General features: G+C 36.7%; 2 protein-coding genes across 2 annotated transcripts; one reads left to right on the top strand and one right to left on the bottom strand.

The window, feature by feature from the left end:
• Positions 1-3,162: 3,162 nt before the first annotated feature.
• eif2s1b (eukaryotic translation initiation factor 2, subunit 1 alpha b) lies at positions 3,163-10,797 on the bottom strand. Its single transcript, XM_034900947.1, has 8 exons — positions 10,575-10,797; positions 8,937-9,179; positions 6,327-6,406; positions 5,924-6,075; positions 5,692-5,798; positions 5,454-5,551; positions 5,204-5,347; positions 3,163-3,831 (listed from the first exon to the last, which is right to left on the bottom strand). Exons 2-8 carry the CDS (start codon positions 9,175-9,177, stop codon positions 3,706-3,708), a joined length of 948 nt encoding a protein of 315 aa, XP_034756838.1. The 5' UTR covers positions 9,178-9,179; positions 10,575-10,797; the 3' UTR covers positions 3,163-3,705.
• On the top strand, positions 10,777-15,413 carry atp6v1d (ATPase H+ transporting V1 subunit D). The gene is made up of 9 exons (XM_034900950.1): positions 10,777-11,017; positions 12,387-12,504; positions 12,624-12,703; positions 12,797-12,864; positions 12,967-13,011; positions 13,095-13,198; positions 14,362-14,428; positions 14,518-14,596; positions 14,714-15,413. The coding sequence occupies exons 1-9, from the start codon at positions 10,977-10,979 to the stop codon at positions 14,856-14,858; spliced, it is 747 nt and encodes a 248-aa protein (XP_034756841.1). The 5' UTR covers positions 10,777-10,976; the 3' UTR covers positions 14,859-15,413.
• The last annotated feature ends 380 nt before the right edge of the window (positions 15,414-15,793 follow it).

Raw genomic sequence — 15,793 nt, 5'->3', positions numbered from 1 at the left:
TATTCTATGACCTTTTTATTAATTTTTGACATAATATACTTTGACTTTTTTATGACTTTTCAACATACAATACTATGATTTTTTTATGACTTTTCAACATACAATACTATGACTTTTTTAAGACTTTTCAACATACAATACTATGACTTTTTCATGACTTTTCATCATACAATACTATGACTTTTTTAATGACTTTTCATCACACTATACTATAATTTTTTCAACACACTATACTATGACATTTTTATGACTTCTTTTAACATAGTATATTCTATGATTTTTGGACATACTATAAACTATGATTTTTGACATACAATACTATGACGTTTTATAACTTTTTTCCTTATACAAAACTGTGACTTATTTATGACTTTTTTTAACAAACTATACTAAGATCTTTCAATGATTTTTTTCAACACACTATTCTATTACTTTTTTATTAATTTTTGACATGATATAATTTGACTTTTTTATGACTTTTCAACATACAATACTATGACTTTTTTATGACTTTTCGACATACAACACTATTACTTTTTTATGACTTTTCAACATACAATACTATGACCTTTTTATGACTTTTTGACATACAATACTAGGACTTTTTCATGACTTTTCAACATACAATACTATGACTTTTTCTTCACTTTTCATCATACAATACTATTACTTTTTTAATAACTTTTCATCACACTATACTATAATTTTTTCAACACACTATACTATGACATTTTTATGACTTCTTTTAACATAGTATATACCATGATTTTTTGACATACTATAAACTATGATTTTTTGACATAAAATACTTTGACTTTTTTATGACTTTTCAACATACAATACTAGGACTTTTTTATGACTTTTCAACATACAATACTATGACTTTTTCGTGACTTTTCCACATAAAATACTATGACTTTTTCTTGACTTTTCATCATACAATACTATGACTTTTTTAATGACTTTTCATCACACTATACTATGACATTTTTATGACTTCTTTTAACATAGTATATTCTATGATTTTTGGACATGCTACAAACTATGATTTTTTGACATACAATATTATGACGTTTTATGAATCTTTTCAACATACTATACTAAGACTTTTTCGTGACTTTTCCACATAAAATACTATGACTTTTTTAATGACTTTTCATCACACTATACTATGACTTTTTCGTGACTTTTCCACATAAAATACTATGACTTTTTCTTGACTTTTCATCATACAATACTATTACTTTTTTATGACTTTTCAACATACAATACTATGACTTTTTCGTGACTTTTCCACATAAAATACTATGACTTTTTCTTGACTTTTCATCATACAATACTATGACTTTTTTAATGACTTTTTATCACACTATACTATGACATTTTTATGACTTCTTTTAACATAGTATATTCTATGATTTTTGGACATGCTACAAACTATGATTTTTTGACATACAATATTATGACGTTTTATGAATCTTTTCAACATACTATACTAAGACTATTTTTGTGACTCTTTTACGACATGCTATATAATGCATTTGTTTACACATATTATACTATGACTTTTTTTATGCCTTTTTCGACACACTATAACATGAACTTTTTAATGATTTTTTCGACATACTATCATAGGACTTATTTATGAATTTTTTCAACATACTGTTCTACGATTCTTTAAGGAATTTTTTCAACATACTGTCCTATTACCTTTTTATTAATTTTTGACATAATATACTATGACCTATTTAGACTTTTTTTAACTATCCTATGACTTTTATCAATTTTTTCAACATACAATACTGTGACTTTTTTATGACTTTTCATCACAATAACTAGAATCTTTTCAACACACTATACTATGATATTTTTATGACTTTTTTTGACATAGTATATACTATGACTTATTTATGGCTTTTTTTAACATACTATCCCATAACATATGATTTTTATGATTATGATATGTTGTATATACTATGATTTTTGGACATACTAGATACTCTGATTTTGATTTAAAAAAAAAAATCAACTTTTGACTTTTATACATACTTTATTTAGATGTTTTTACAACTTTTGTCGACATTGTATATTTTATGATTTTTATGGGACATATATGACGTTTTTACGATTTTTTTCAAGGAAAGAAATACTCATTTGACATACTATACTATGACTATTTTATGAATGTTTTCAACATACTATACTAAGACTTTGTTGTGACTCTTTACAACATACTATATTATGACTTTTACATTTCTTTAACATACATTTTATGAATTTTTTCAACATACTATCCTAAGACTTTTTAATTTTTTCAACATAACATACCATGACTTTTCTACATACTATACTTTGACTTTTTTTATGACCTTTTGACATACAATACTATAACTTTTTGTCACACTATAATTTTTTCGACATACTATGACATTTTAATGACTTTTTTGTCAAATTGTATACTATGATGTTTTTGGACATACTATGATTTTTGACATACAATTCTATTAATTTTTAGACATACTATACTGCTAAGAATGTTTTCAACATACTATACTTAGACTTTTTTGTGAAACTTTTTCGACATTATAATATCACTTTTTTTGGACATACTATACTACGACTTTTTTATGACTATTCTGACATAGTATTTGCTATGACTTTATGAATTTTTCCAACATATAACTTTTCTACATACTGTATTTTTAACATACAATATAATGACATTTTTCAACAAACTATATTTTTTCTCCATACTATATCTGACTTTTTTTGACATACTATACTATTAACCTTTTCCAACATACTATACTATGCCTTTTTAATTTTTTGGACATACAACTTTTCTTCATACTATATTTCGACTTTGAATTTGACATACTACACGATAAAATGTTTAGCCTGCTTCAAACCAACTTTTAAACATTTGACGAAACCAAAGCTTAAAAAGTTACATTTCAGACTTTTTGAAAATCTTTACTGTTTATTTCATCCCAAAATCACTTTGAGAGTGATAGCAGGTGGTGATCACTTTCTTAGAGTTTTGTAGTGGGAGTACCTTACGTTTAGTGCTGAAGCATGCTCATTACAAAGGAAAACAACCCATAAATTAAAAGGCTAGGTCTGGTGCCCTTTAATGTAGTCACAGCAGCAGACAAAGACACATTGAGATCAAAACTTCAAGAACTTTATTGATGCCATGTGAGCTAAACAAAAGCAGATCTTGCCAGTAAAAACCTTTTACCTGGAAGAGAAACAGCACAAAATGTCACCACTGGCTGGTGTTGAGAGTGAAGAGCCTGTGTTTCCCCTTTAAATCGATCACATCAAGTGACCAGCCAGCGATGAAGCGCCATGGATACTGAAGACACTGGGCTCTCAAGCAAGAGGTAAGTGAAGGCCACTGCTTATAAACAGCTTTTGTTGTCTTAGAGTTAATATTTATTTGAATTGGTGTACTTAAAAATAGAAACTACACTGATGTTTAATTTTCTTCCATGTCTGCACAACAAGACAGCTTTCTCTTGTTACCATCTTCTGAAACAATCCCTGCTAAAGAACAAACCGGGACGTTTGCCAATAAATTATAAACGCCCGTTAATGTTTGCAATGTGAAAGTTAACTGTTGGACTGAATGACTGTGGCCATGTCTGTCCACATTTCTGTATTGACGTTATCTCCCCAGCAGCCTTGCTGTGAGGACTGACTCTAGTCCTCTGCTTTGGCCTCCATCTCCTCTGCGTCATCGTCTCCGTCCACCTCAGCATTCTCCCGCTCTAGCCTCTCCAACTGCCGGGCCAGCTCGGTCTCATCTGTGTCTGTCACCACCTTAGGCTGAAGGGGACACAGTTCACCGTTTAGGCATTTGTACAGTGCAAAAGATAAGAAGTAAGTAGGAACATGTCAAAACTTAGAAATTCAGTTCTTTATTTTCGGTACTCTTGGTAAGGACCAAAGAAAATTGAAAATTATAGTAATATGTTTAATAAAAAGCAAAAAATGTTTTAAGAATAAAGTAATAATTTGAGAACTGTCAATATCAGAGAAGCACAATATTAGATTTTGGCCAATATCAATATGCCAATATTGTCAAACTCTTTTTGGCTTATGCCGATATCACAAATCTTGTCTTATGGGCACCCAGATAGCTCAGTTGGTAGAGCGGATTAAATTAAAGGCCTAAAATGCCCCCAAAAATATAATCTTTAAAAATCAAACAAACAAATCTTGTCTTATTTCACAGAAGAGAACACCAAGCCTCCCCTGTACAACTTTTACCCTGTTACTCTCATTTGTTGTAGACACAGACATTAAACAGGAAAAACATGATTATACCATAAATGTATAATTTTACAAATGTAGACAAACGAAAAAAAATGTATTAGGGGAAGGATAAATTATATGTATACACCAGTGCCACATGTTATTAAAGTAAGACTGTAAAAGCCAAGCTCCATGTTTTCTGAGCTGCAAAGTTGACCCCATTCATAGGTCCAAGCCCCCCCAGTCAAAGTCTCCCCTGCCGACTGCAGAGGCGATGCAAGTCGGCAGTGTTAGTTTTAGGCTTCTGTTATAATTTGTAGCAAGTGTACAACTCAATGACTGTCCAGTGTAGCTCATCTATGAAACAGTTTAGATCATAAATCAATAACTGAGGAACATAAAAAAATATTCTATTTAGGTTTCATGACGAATCAGAGTTTTCCTAAAGCAGCTCGTCACTAAAATGAGAATAGCTGGTCCACCTTAAAGCCACCCCACCTTAAGTTAAAGAGCCTGAGCTTAAATTGCGGCTAGACGTTTGCAGCAACACTTTCATTTTCATTCTGTGAAAACCACATATCTCCAAAAAGTCACTTTTCATGAAAACCAGCCCTTCTTTCAGCTTTGTGACGTTGCATATTACCAGCTACTAAGGAGGAAAACATTCCTTAACCCATAAAGAAATGCTTCATCCATCAGTTTATCAAAAAGAAATGACCAAATATGAAAATATTTGGGTTTCAATAAAAAAAAAAAAAGTAATCTAAAAAAAGAGTACTAGTACCTCAAATTTGTACTGAAGTAGTGAATGCTACTTAGTTACATTCCACCACTGCTCACTGTACATCTGAGCCAACCTAGAACTTCAAAGAAACTGTTTATAATAATAGAATCACACAAATGACGAAGTGGCTTTCGCATAAAAGACACTGAAGTCACTCACCTCCATCTGGATGTTAAAGACGCCTCTCTTCTCTTCGATCTTCTCCTTGATAGCAGCCATGGCTTGGTTGAGGACGGACAGGCCCTCTGTGCGCTCCAGAGTGGTCGTTGTCATCACATAGCGAGGGGGAGCAATCAGATTGATCTGCGAAGAACCAATACAATGTTGGTCTTATTAACACTGGTCAGTGTCACCATTCAGCATCAGTGCACGAACATGTGGCTGAGAGTGGTTGAAATGGGGCTATTACCTTGATGGGCATGGCCTCTGTGGAGCAGCCAAGCCCGGCCCTCAAAGCTTCCTTCACAGCATCAATGCCCTCATACCCGTAGCACGCCACTTCAATGTCTGCCGGTGGGAGAGGAGAGTGTTACAGGAATTGTGGCTGTAGGTCAACTCTTCACATACTTCGTAGTCCAGCTGAGGGGCTGTCATGATACAGGTAAAATAAATAAAGGTCAAATGTTATCTTTAGAGTGTGTTGCTACCTGCTCTAATTTTAACAGCCTGTGGAGTGAGTCGCCTGTTGATGTTGTCTATCAGCACATTCTTCTCTTCCTCTGTTAAGTCCAGCCCATCCAGAATGGCAGGATCTCTAGTGGAGGGAAGATTTGTACGATATGATTAGACCTCATCCAATAATTGTTTGAACACATTTTTTGTTCCTAAGTTTCTAGATTAGCCTAACATTACCGCACACCGCTGAAAACAACCACTTACGATACAGCCTGTTTGAAGACATCATAGGCTCCGTATCCTGGCCGCTTGTATTTCTCATCGAACACCCAGGCGGTGCGCTGGTAGAAGCTCTCTAGCTGCTCGTCCTTGGTGTATTCCAGCACCTCTGCCACGTGTCGCAGGATGCTGTACACCTGCAGAGACAACAGCCGCATCAGCCCTGGGAGACTGACTCAAAGGTCGGATTTACAAAAGGTTCAAAAGAGATCAATAAAAAGAAAAACCTGAGAGTCGTTTTAGAATAATCCAAAAATGTATGACAGGTTTGTCATGTATGTAGGAAAAGTCACTTTTTAACAATGCAGAAAAACAAATGATGCTGAAAATCATATCCATAATTAATTAAAGAACAACAGAAAAAGCATTTAGGCACAATTTGACTTACAGTTTTAGATTTGGTGAATTTATCTTCACACTTGATGGCCTCCTCTGGTGAAACTCTTCTTTTTGATAAATCAATGTATCCTAAAGAGAAGATAGAGAAGAGAAGCTGTGACCTGAGTTTCCGTCGTCCGGTTATTACCGGTCACTGGCTGGAAAAAAAATGATGAGGTCCGAAAATTCAATCGGTCTCCGGTTAGAATGACCGGTGAAAATGATTCCCTTAGCACAGTTTGAATTGGGTTAAAATAGGCTACAGTGATTTTCATATCTTTTGTTTTATTAAAACAATGAACAATCATATGTTTTCATTTAGAAACAGCATTTGCGAGAAAGGAAAAACTACATGTCGATTGAGTGCAGAAGACTAGCGTAGATTTACAACAAATGGCAACAAGCAAGCGGGAAAGTCAAAGCCCAATCAAAACAGGGAAATATTGTGAATTACTTCCTAACACCAAGCAGCTGCCGGTCTTACCTGTACAAAGTCAAACAAATGCCAGCGAGGCTACAGCCCCTCTCGTTAACGTTAACCACTCAGATGCACATCAAGATGCCCTATGATGACAGGTCTCTGAGGTACTTATTGGAATTACGGTTAAATCTATCCAGAGTGGGTCAAACTGGCCAAGGTAGCATGCGTAAAACCTGTCTCCAGTGCGCGAGCTGAGAGGTTTCTCCCTGCAGATCTGCATCAAAACAGCGCAGTAAAGTCACTTTGGGGAAGGCAGAGGCTTATGCGCATCCCAAGGCTGCAGAAAGACACTTCTTTACAATTATTTTAGGGGGCATTTTCTGCCTTTATTTTTGACAGGACAGCTGAAGACATGTAAAGGGGAGAGAGAGGGAGGGAATGACATGCAGCAAAGGGCGACAAGTTGGAGTCGAACCCGGGCCCTCTGCGTCGAGGTGTAACGTTCTACATATGGGCACCTGCTCTACCAACCTGCCTATCAATTGTCTTTAAGAGCAATAAACACAAAATATTTGACCGGAACTTTTCCCATTTGATTGATCATTGAAACAAAACCTTACTGGGCGATATGTAGAAGATCAAATATCACGATATTTTTGACACATCAATGTCGATATTGCGGCGATATTGTATTATTCACAAATATTTACACAATAAGAGCTTACTAATCTACTACTACTACTACTACTACTAATCATAGTAATATGGATATAATAACCAAGTGAGTAAAGGCAAATAATAGAACAACTAAAAGAGTCTGGTAAGTTCAGAAAATGACAACTTTACAGTAATGCAGCATAAAAACTAGCAAAAGACGACATTTCATTTTACAATATCCTAAATTTAGGAGAATATCTAGCTTCATACTGTATATCGATGTCGATATAATATCAATAAACAATATGGAGATCAATAAACAGTATAAATTAAATTATATATATTGCCCAGCCCTACCTTACAGGTCACATGACCGGCACAAATGGTTTTCTACCATGAAACGCTGGCTGTGACATTTTCATGTCATTATACATTCAGAATATTCTCACAATTAGTCCAGAAAGAAGGCCAATTGTTTAACAAGATCAGTGCCAATATAGTTAACTTATTACTCAATCCAAATTTGGTTAATCAATTTAGTCATCACCTACTAAAGAGCACAGGAGACCTCCGCTGGCTGAGCAGGTTTCTAACAGATTAGTGCTGCACTTACTTGAATGGGGATTGAAATATTTATACGAGCAGCTCTTCTAGAATTTCAAAATGTTATCAGACCAAATGGATCAAATTCTGACAGTGAAACAAGTCATTTAGACCCTCAAAAAAATGTATCCATTGATTTACAAATGTCTCTTTTGCAAGTCTATAGGGAAAAGTATTTTTTGGGCCGGTGGGTATAACGTGACGGTCCCAGAAGTTGTAATTCCAATATTTGGCCACTTTGTGTAATTTGCTTTAAAGCTCAGCACACTTCCTGGGCGCCTGCTGTCTCACCCCTTCCTGCCTGTCAAGGTACGGGTAATACAAGTGGAATGCTATACCGTGTAACCCATCAAAGATCCAGAATAAGCAGCTATGCTTTAAACAGTGGGAATGAGCAAGGTTTTTTGTTTGCTGCTCGTGTTATGGAGTCAAACTACTCGTTCTGAGTACAAATGAGCTGTCCTGACCGCCTTTCGGTGTGCCAGCACGGGAATATCGCCACAAAAACCACAGAGAACTTTCCATGGCGGCGATTGACTTAATCAGCATTTATGTTTCCTTGTTGGCAGGTGCTTGAATGCAACGTATGTTTATATGAAAAACCTTGGCACTGCTTGATATTACACCCACCACATCCTACTCTATAGTGTGGTATACAAGTGTCACTGTATCACTGATGTAAGGAGCATCGCAAATACTCTAGTGGCCGTTACAATCCAAAGTTAGGAAGAGTTTTGCTGAACAGAGGAAAAGACTGGCTTTCCAGTTTATCTTGTCATTATATGGATTAAAGTTTAGGCTTCCATTTTATACATTATGTATCTTCCACTGACAAAAAAAATGTTTCCTGTCCTTTGTGAAGTATGTGAAGGCCTAGATCCATCACTAAACAAACCACCAATGAACTCTCTTCAGTGGTTAGTACCCGTCCGCACTTACCCTTCTCTTTATCTACTCGGATGACGACCACGCACTCATTGCGGCCTATGCGGATAAGCTTGTTGATGGAGCGGATACGTCGACGTGACAACTCGCTCAGGAGGATCATGCCCTCGATGTTGTTGTACTCCAACAGGCTAACGTAGGCACCCATCTCGGCGATGGACCTCACGTTCACCATCACAACATCATCCACCTCTGGGAACCGGTGCTGGTAAAATCGACAGCTGAGCCCCGGCATCGCTGAGAGAATAGAAACAAAGAGGCAGGGTAAAATATTTGAAGCAGACAGTGTGATCACACATCATCCTATAAAAATGGAAAGTCACCAATTTTATATATCATTAAAAATATAACTCCGCCTGTAAAAAGAAGTTTAATTTTGCAATGGCTTCTGTGTTTCTGGAGGGAGCTTTCTAAAGATAGGCAAAAAGTAAGACCAAAAACCAATCATATTTTACACTTGAACACTACTTTTTTTTTTTAACAGAAAGCCTGTTTTACAAAACTGAGTTTGTGGTGTTTTAAAGATGTGTGGGCATTTACCAGGCAGGGAAGGGCTAACAAAAAAACGCAATCACGTTGCATTATGGGAATTGTAGGTCTAAACTATAAAATAAAAGTCAGGATATCTAAGCCTCTGTTGATTCAGTTTTGACCAAGATCATTGACTGACCTATATAAAAAGGAGCAATAATTAATTGTTGTGCACCCTTTTCATTAGATATGTTTTTTCTACATCTTCAATGTTGTACAGCCCAGTGTTAAATTATAAATGTGATGATGATATAAGAAGATCTGTTAGAACATCAAAATATGCTTACCTTCGTCATTTTTTTGGGTGTGACATAGCTCATAACTTTACATCTTTTAACCATAAAATATTCTCCTCTCTTTTTATCAAACAAAGTAATCCACTGTTTGTAGTGCCATATCACGTCATAAAGTATATATTGTTGTATCTTTGAGTGAGTCACTATAAGCAATAAAGGTTGGAAAGCACCAATCGATCGACAGGCTTTCTTTAACTGTCTATTTCTACAGGCCATAGAAAGCAAATAATGCAGCAACAGATAAATGCACATTTTACTTTTTTACTGAGCTTTTGAATATAACAGAAATACCCTTTAATATCTATTGAGCAGAAAAAAAACATCGGAAGGACACATTCATAGTTTTGTTTGTGTTTTCACTTAAGCAGGTCAAATAACAGAGTTTAGCATGGAAAATATCCCCAAAATACAAAGAGAAGAAGTAGTATAAAACGAACTGGCAGCGTTATTCACACATTCACACATTCTTGTCTGAATTGGATGATGCAATGGAGATAAACGAGAAGCCCTTTACTGCAATAGTTAGGAGCGAAAGCTGACAAATAAGACGGAAACCAGCTCTGTAGCATGTTAACAGCAACTGTAGCTAATATCAATTATGCAGTGAAATGCCACGAGACGAGAATTAAATTTAAAGACAAAACTATCACTTCAATATCCGTTAGCTCCATAGCTAATAACCCGGTTAACAACTCACATGCGGCACATGTACTGCTGTCTGGGCTAGCAGTTAGCTAGCCAGCTAGCAGTCCCGTTTGTTCACCATTCCCCGGTAAAAATCCCCTTTATCAATGAAAACACTCACCTGTGTCATATGGTTACAGCACGCTACCCTTGAATGTCCTGTACTGGAAGTGTTTAAATGTCCGATTATGTATCCTTCGGTGATTTTTTAAATGAACAAGTTGGGCCCGCTAGCTCACATTCATGGATGTGCTAATTTCTCGACCCGGAAAAGATCGCAGAGCTTTCCGACACGCGCTTGTGCAGAACGCGTTCGGTTCAGTCACATGACCAGAGGCCAGCTGATCATCACGGAGTCTGACAAGATCACGGACATCAGCTCGATCAAGGCTTCTAAACCAGCACGGAAAATAACTTGTTTTCTGTGTTATATGTATAATTTAATACAAGCTAACGTTTGAGTGTAAATCTTAGTAAAAGGAAATAAACAGAACACCGCAATCATCGACCAAAGGACGAGAAGATGTCTGGAAAAGAGAGGATTGACGTGTTCCCCTCCAGAATGTAAGCAGCTTGTTTGCTAGCTAACGCTTGTTGCTAACCCACTGCAGCCTCTTATTTAGATGATATAATGTTGTTTTGTTTAATTATTGCTTTCCTGTCTCTCATATATCTGTTTTCCTGCTCCTATCTGCTGCAAAGTTATCTTAATATAATATGAATGGATGACAGTATTGCGGTGCGGTGTGATTCAAGCCTGTATGTAGTTTATATCAGTCCCAGATTGGTGTTTAAATGAGGAAGATGTCTTTTATCATGTGATATTTCTAGCATGGTCTATTGTGAGCTGTCAGTCTGAAACATATCCTGACACACTGAACAGTCTTGTAACATTGGTCACTGTAACAGTGGGTAACTTTAGTATCTACTTATCAAAGGAGCTCCCTGTGTTGTGTGAGGGGAAAAACAACCATGTCAGGTTATTTTCAAGCCTTTTTGTGTGTAAGTTTTGATCCTAGATTGCAAATGTGTAATTTCCAACCAGGATTACTTATGTAGTTACCAGGGGATACATGGAAAGATTGTGGAGCAACTGAACCTCTTTGAATAAATAAACTATGATTTGATAAAATAATGTATATACTCTGTGTGTGTGTGTGTGTGTGTGTGTGTGTATATATTTATATGTATATATATGTGTGTGTGTGTGTGTGTGTGTGTGTATATATATATATACATATGTATGTATAAATGTGTGTGTGTGTGTGTGTGTGTATTTTTGAAGAAAATCAACAGTCAGTGTGTGTGTGTGTGTATATATATATATATACATATGTATGTATATATGTGTGTGTATGTGTGTGTGTATTTTTGAAGAAAATCAACAGTCAAATATGTGATAATGATCTTAAGTTTATTTGTTGTCACAAAAGCTCCTGTCGAATGTGTGTAACAACTGCTTACCAATTGTGATCCGACTGCACACAACACACCAAGCTGGGGTCAGTCTCAACAGCAAATGAAGCAATTAAGAAAAAAAACACCATAAAAGTAATAGATAAAGGTGGAATCATCACAATACTGTGGCCTTGTGTAGATTCCCATACAGCATTTCTTCTCTGCAGTTATATACTATCAAACAATTCCACTGAGCCATCCCATCTATCAGAGGTGTATGATGAGGGGCACTTTAGCCCATCTGATAGGGCTGAGGGGGAGAATCAAAACCACTGATGTCGAGACTAGGGATCCTGATATTTGGGAGCGTGTTAGTGGGTTACCAGAAAACAGCCAAAAAAAGCTATGTAGCTAAAATAACTGGCTGTGTGGTGCAGGTGGCAATTTCTTTACACATGGGTGTCAAAGAATGTACATACGCTCTGTAAATATTTGAATCCTGTACAACATTAAAATGTTTTGGTTGGGTTTGCAGGGCTCAGACCATCATGAAGGCTCGGCTCAAAGGAGCGCAGACCGGCCGCAACCTGCTTAAGAAGAAATCTGATGCCCTCTCCATGCGCTTCCGTCAGATCCTCCGCAAAATTATCGAAGTAAGTTGAATTGATTGATCACTGAATTTGTTCTCCATGCATTTTTCTTTTTTGTTCTTTAAAAAAAAAAAAATCCAGAATGGTTTTGTAAACGTGGTCTTCTTAACTCTTTTCCCTAGACTAAGACTAAGATGGGAGAGGTGATGAGAGAGGCGGCCTTCTCTTTGGCTGAAGCCAAATTTACAGCTGGAGACTTTACGTAAGAATCAGAGAAAGATCATGTGATGTGGTGTTATGTTCAGGTGATATGTTCAGGTGCATCTGTAACACGCATCTTTGATTCCAACCACAGCACAACAGTAATCCAGAATGTCAACAAAGCCCAAGTGAAGGTCCGAGCCAAGAAAGACAATGTGGCAGGTTAGCCTAAAAAAAATTATCTTTTTACTTTTTATAATAACTGATGATAAGTTCTCATGTGATTCATTATACATTTAACTTACGTCTTTTTCTTCCTTTTAGGTGTCACCCTTCCAGTTTTTGAACACTACCAAGAAGGCGGGGACAGTAAGTCACGTTTGAATAAAATAATCATAAAAAAATAGTTTTTGTGACGAGTGACATGAGTTTTCACCCTCGCTGTCTTTCAGGTTATGAGCTGACTGGTCTGGCCAGAGGAGGAGAGCAGCTCTCCAGGTTGAAGAGGAACTACGCCAGAGCTGTTGAGCTGCTGGTGGAGTTGGCCTCCTTACAGGTAGGGGGTGCTGTTACACATATACTGAGTTTCACTCAGTTTAGTTAAACAGTCATAGAGAGCAGAAGTCACGCCCTTCTACTTATGGTCCATGGGACCGGTCTTTTGAAAAATTATGAACGGGGGTCAATGAAAGATCTGGTCTGGTTTGAATTGTGCCATGAAACTTATGTGTGTAAATGTGTGTGTTTCACAACTTATGTGTGTAATTTAAAATATAATAATAATGTATCATTTACTAGTCCCACAAGGAGAAATTACACTTGGTTGTTATTACACACAGTCCTGAATTACACACATGCACTAAATGGAGAGATATCAGAGTGAGGGGCTGCTATGGAAAGGCTCCCAGAGGAGTTGGGCCTTGCTCAAGAGCACCTTGGCAGGGCCCAGACCTTACTTTGGTCTGCATGTGGACTTGAACCAGCGACCCTCCGGTTTCCAACACAACTCATTACGGACTGAGCTACTGCCACCCCAAATAATATCACATGTCAAGTGATAAACAATTTGACGTAAAGAAATTGAACATTAGGTTTTGTGTGAAAGCCATTATAAATCGGGTCATGTCTAGAGCTGTAGCTACTTGAACTGAGTGGAGGGAAAATGAGGTGACGTCCGGTAAGGAACTTGGACTTGAAGTCCGTCTGAATACGTATTTTCCCATAGCATTTTACTTAACTGTCTTGTGACAAACTGTGACATTCTTCACATGTCTAATCTTTTTATTTTATTTTGGAAAAACATCACATGTCCAAGGCACAACTCAACCGGGACCAGAAAATAATTTGTCTTTCGCCATTGACCACCGTTGATTTTGTTTTTGATGATAGGTCCCATGGAGGCCAGCGGAAGGGGCGGGACTTCGGCTCTATTGGTTTTAATATTTATCAAGTTAAATGGAAAGTTATGGATCAAAGATTAAACTACCCAAGCTCATAAAGCAGATAAAATTGGCTTCACCTCAACCATCAACATTAAAATGCTTTCAATAATATGAAATATATATTCATAAAATAAGATAATCATCGTCCATAATAAAACATAAAATGTTTGAATATTTAATACTGAAAATTGAATGTTTTTAATAAAAAAGTTAGTAAAATAAGTAAATTATTGTTTTTGAAAAATTCTAACACAAAATGCCAACTTTCTGTTTGTAGACATCTTTTGTCACGCTGGATGAAGCCATTAAGATTACCAACCGCCGGGTCAACGCGATTGAGCATGGTAAATTAATACTTATTGTGGAATTGTTGCCTTTTTCTCAAAGAATTACAAAGACAGTTATTAAAGCTCATTGTGATCCCACTTTGCAGTGATTATTCCCCGCATTGATCGCACCCTCACCTACATCGTCACAGAACTGGATGAGAGAGAACGAGAGGAGTTCTACAGGTGAAAACATTTCCTTGCAGTCTAATAAAGCCCTTTTTTTTAACCTTTTTTTATTTAAACATGTTCTAACTTTTTCTATTTTTGGTATACCACTGAAAATATTTCCTCACCTGTCAGGCTGAAGAAGATCCAAGAGAAGAAGAAACAGCTCAGGGAAAGAACAGAACTGGAGATAGCCGAGCGTCTGGCTAAACTGGGTCCCATCGCAGAGCCCACCAACATGCTGATGGAGGAGAGGGATGAAGACATGCTTTTCGAGTGAAGCGCTCTCAGGGCAGACAAGTCACTGACGTCCCCCAACATCCTATTTATTCTGTGCCTCTCAGGCCATGTCTATGTCCTCTCATGCAAATGATGGATGTTGTTTTTTTGTGTACTTGTCTGTGATGATTTGTTCTATTGTTTCGGTGCTGGATGATCCCGTGTGTTTCCAGACTTTGTCACTGTACAGAACAAAAGTGTTGTCGCACTTGGCTGTTTACCTACAAGGGAATCAGCTCACTGTTAGAAAATGATCTCAACAAGAACATAAGTACGTTTACACATGGTTTGCGAGTCAAATTAAAGAAGCATTCCGTGTGACTGATAAACTTGTTGAGATTTTGGATTCACCACATTAAAAGCCATTGCATGCTGTAAAATTTAAAGGTGGTTGTAGATTTCATAGTGTGTGCGAGTCTGTGTTGTGGAGGTTGTTAATACCTCGTTTGAGGATGTTTACCATTGCCCAGAAAACCCTAAAGTGACCCTACTGTAAAATGTAGAGTGCAAGTAAACGCCCCACACTTCATCCAAATAAAGATGGTATCAGCGTCCACCTATTGCTTGGATTTCTTGTTCAGATTAGAGCAACAATTATCAGTCTCTTAGGTTTTAGTTTTGTACTAATTTACACGCTTTTAGGTTCCATACAGAAAGAAAAAACACAGGGTAAGACTGCTGGGATCATATTTTTCTCAACATGTGCTGCGAAACATTTTGTCCAAGTGTTTGGGTAAAACAGCTAGATGAGGAATGACAGCCATCTTGCACCAGAATGCTACATTTAACACATTATTTTTAGTAACTGTTTAGTTACTGTAGGACTAAGCAAGTATTAAATTATTACACATTTCTGTTTAGACACCAACATTACCAACTGATAGAAGATTAGAATCTAACACACAGATTCTAACATCTAACACACAAAGGCGCATG

The sequence above is a fragment of the Etheostoma cragini genome, chromosome 18 (genome assembly GCF_013103735.1).
Source record: "Etheostoma cragini isolate CJK2018 chromosome 18, CSU_Ecrag_1.0, whole genome shotgun sequence".
Lineage (NCBI taxonomy): Eukaryota > Metazoa > Chordata > Actinopteri > Perciformes > Percidae > Etheostoma > Etheostoma cragini.
This window is presented reverse-complemented; position numbering and strand designations above follow the sequence as displayed.

What these genes read in the sequence shown, in the direction of transcription:
- eif2s1b (XM_034900947.1), bottom strand. Translation starts at nt 9,177, where the DNA reads ATGCCGGGGCTCAGCTGTCGATTTTACCAGCACCGGTTCCCAGAGGTG. An exon ending in AATTCACCAAATCTAAAACT is followed by an intron (nt 6,076 to 6,326) that starts GTAAGTCAAATT and finishes TTGTCTCTGCAG; the next exon opens with GTGTACAGCATCCTGCGACA. An exon ending in GTCTTCAAACAGGCTGTATC is followed by an intron (nt 5,799 to 5,923) that starts GTAAGTGGTTGT and finishes TCCCTCCACTAG; the next exon opens with AGATCCTGCCATTCTGGATG.
- atp6v1d (XM_034900950.1), top strand. Translation starts at nt 10,977, where the DNA reads ATGTCTGGAAAAGAGAGGATTGACGTGTTCCCCTCCAGAAT. An exon ending in CTACCAAGAAGGCGGGGACA is followed by an intron (nt 13,012 to 13,094) that starts GTAAGTCACGTT and finishes GCTGTCTTTCAG; the next exon opens with GTTATGAGCTGACTGGTCTG. An exon ending in TGGAGTTGGCCTCCTTACAG is followed by an intron (nt 13,199 to 14,361) that starts GTAGGGGGTGCT and finishes TTCTGTTTGTAG; the next exon opens with ACATCTTTTGTCACGCTGGA.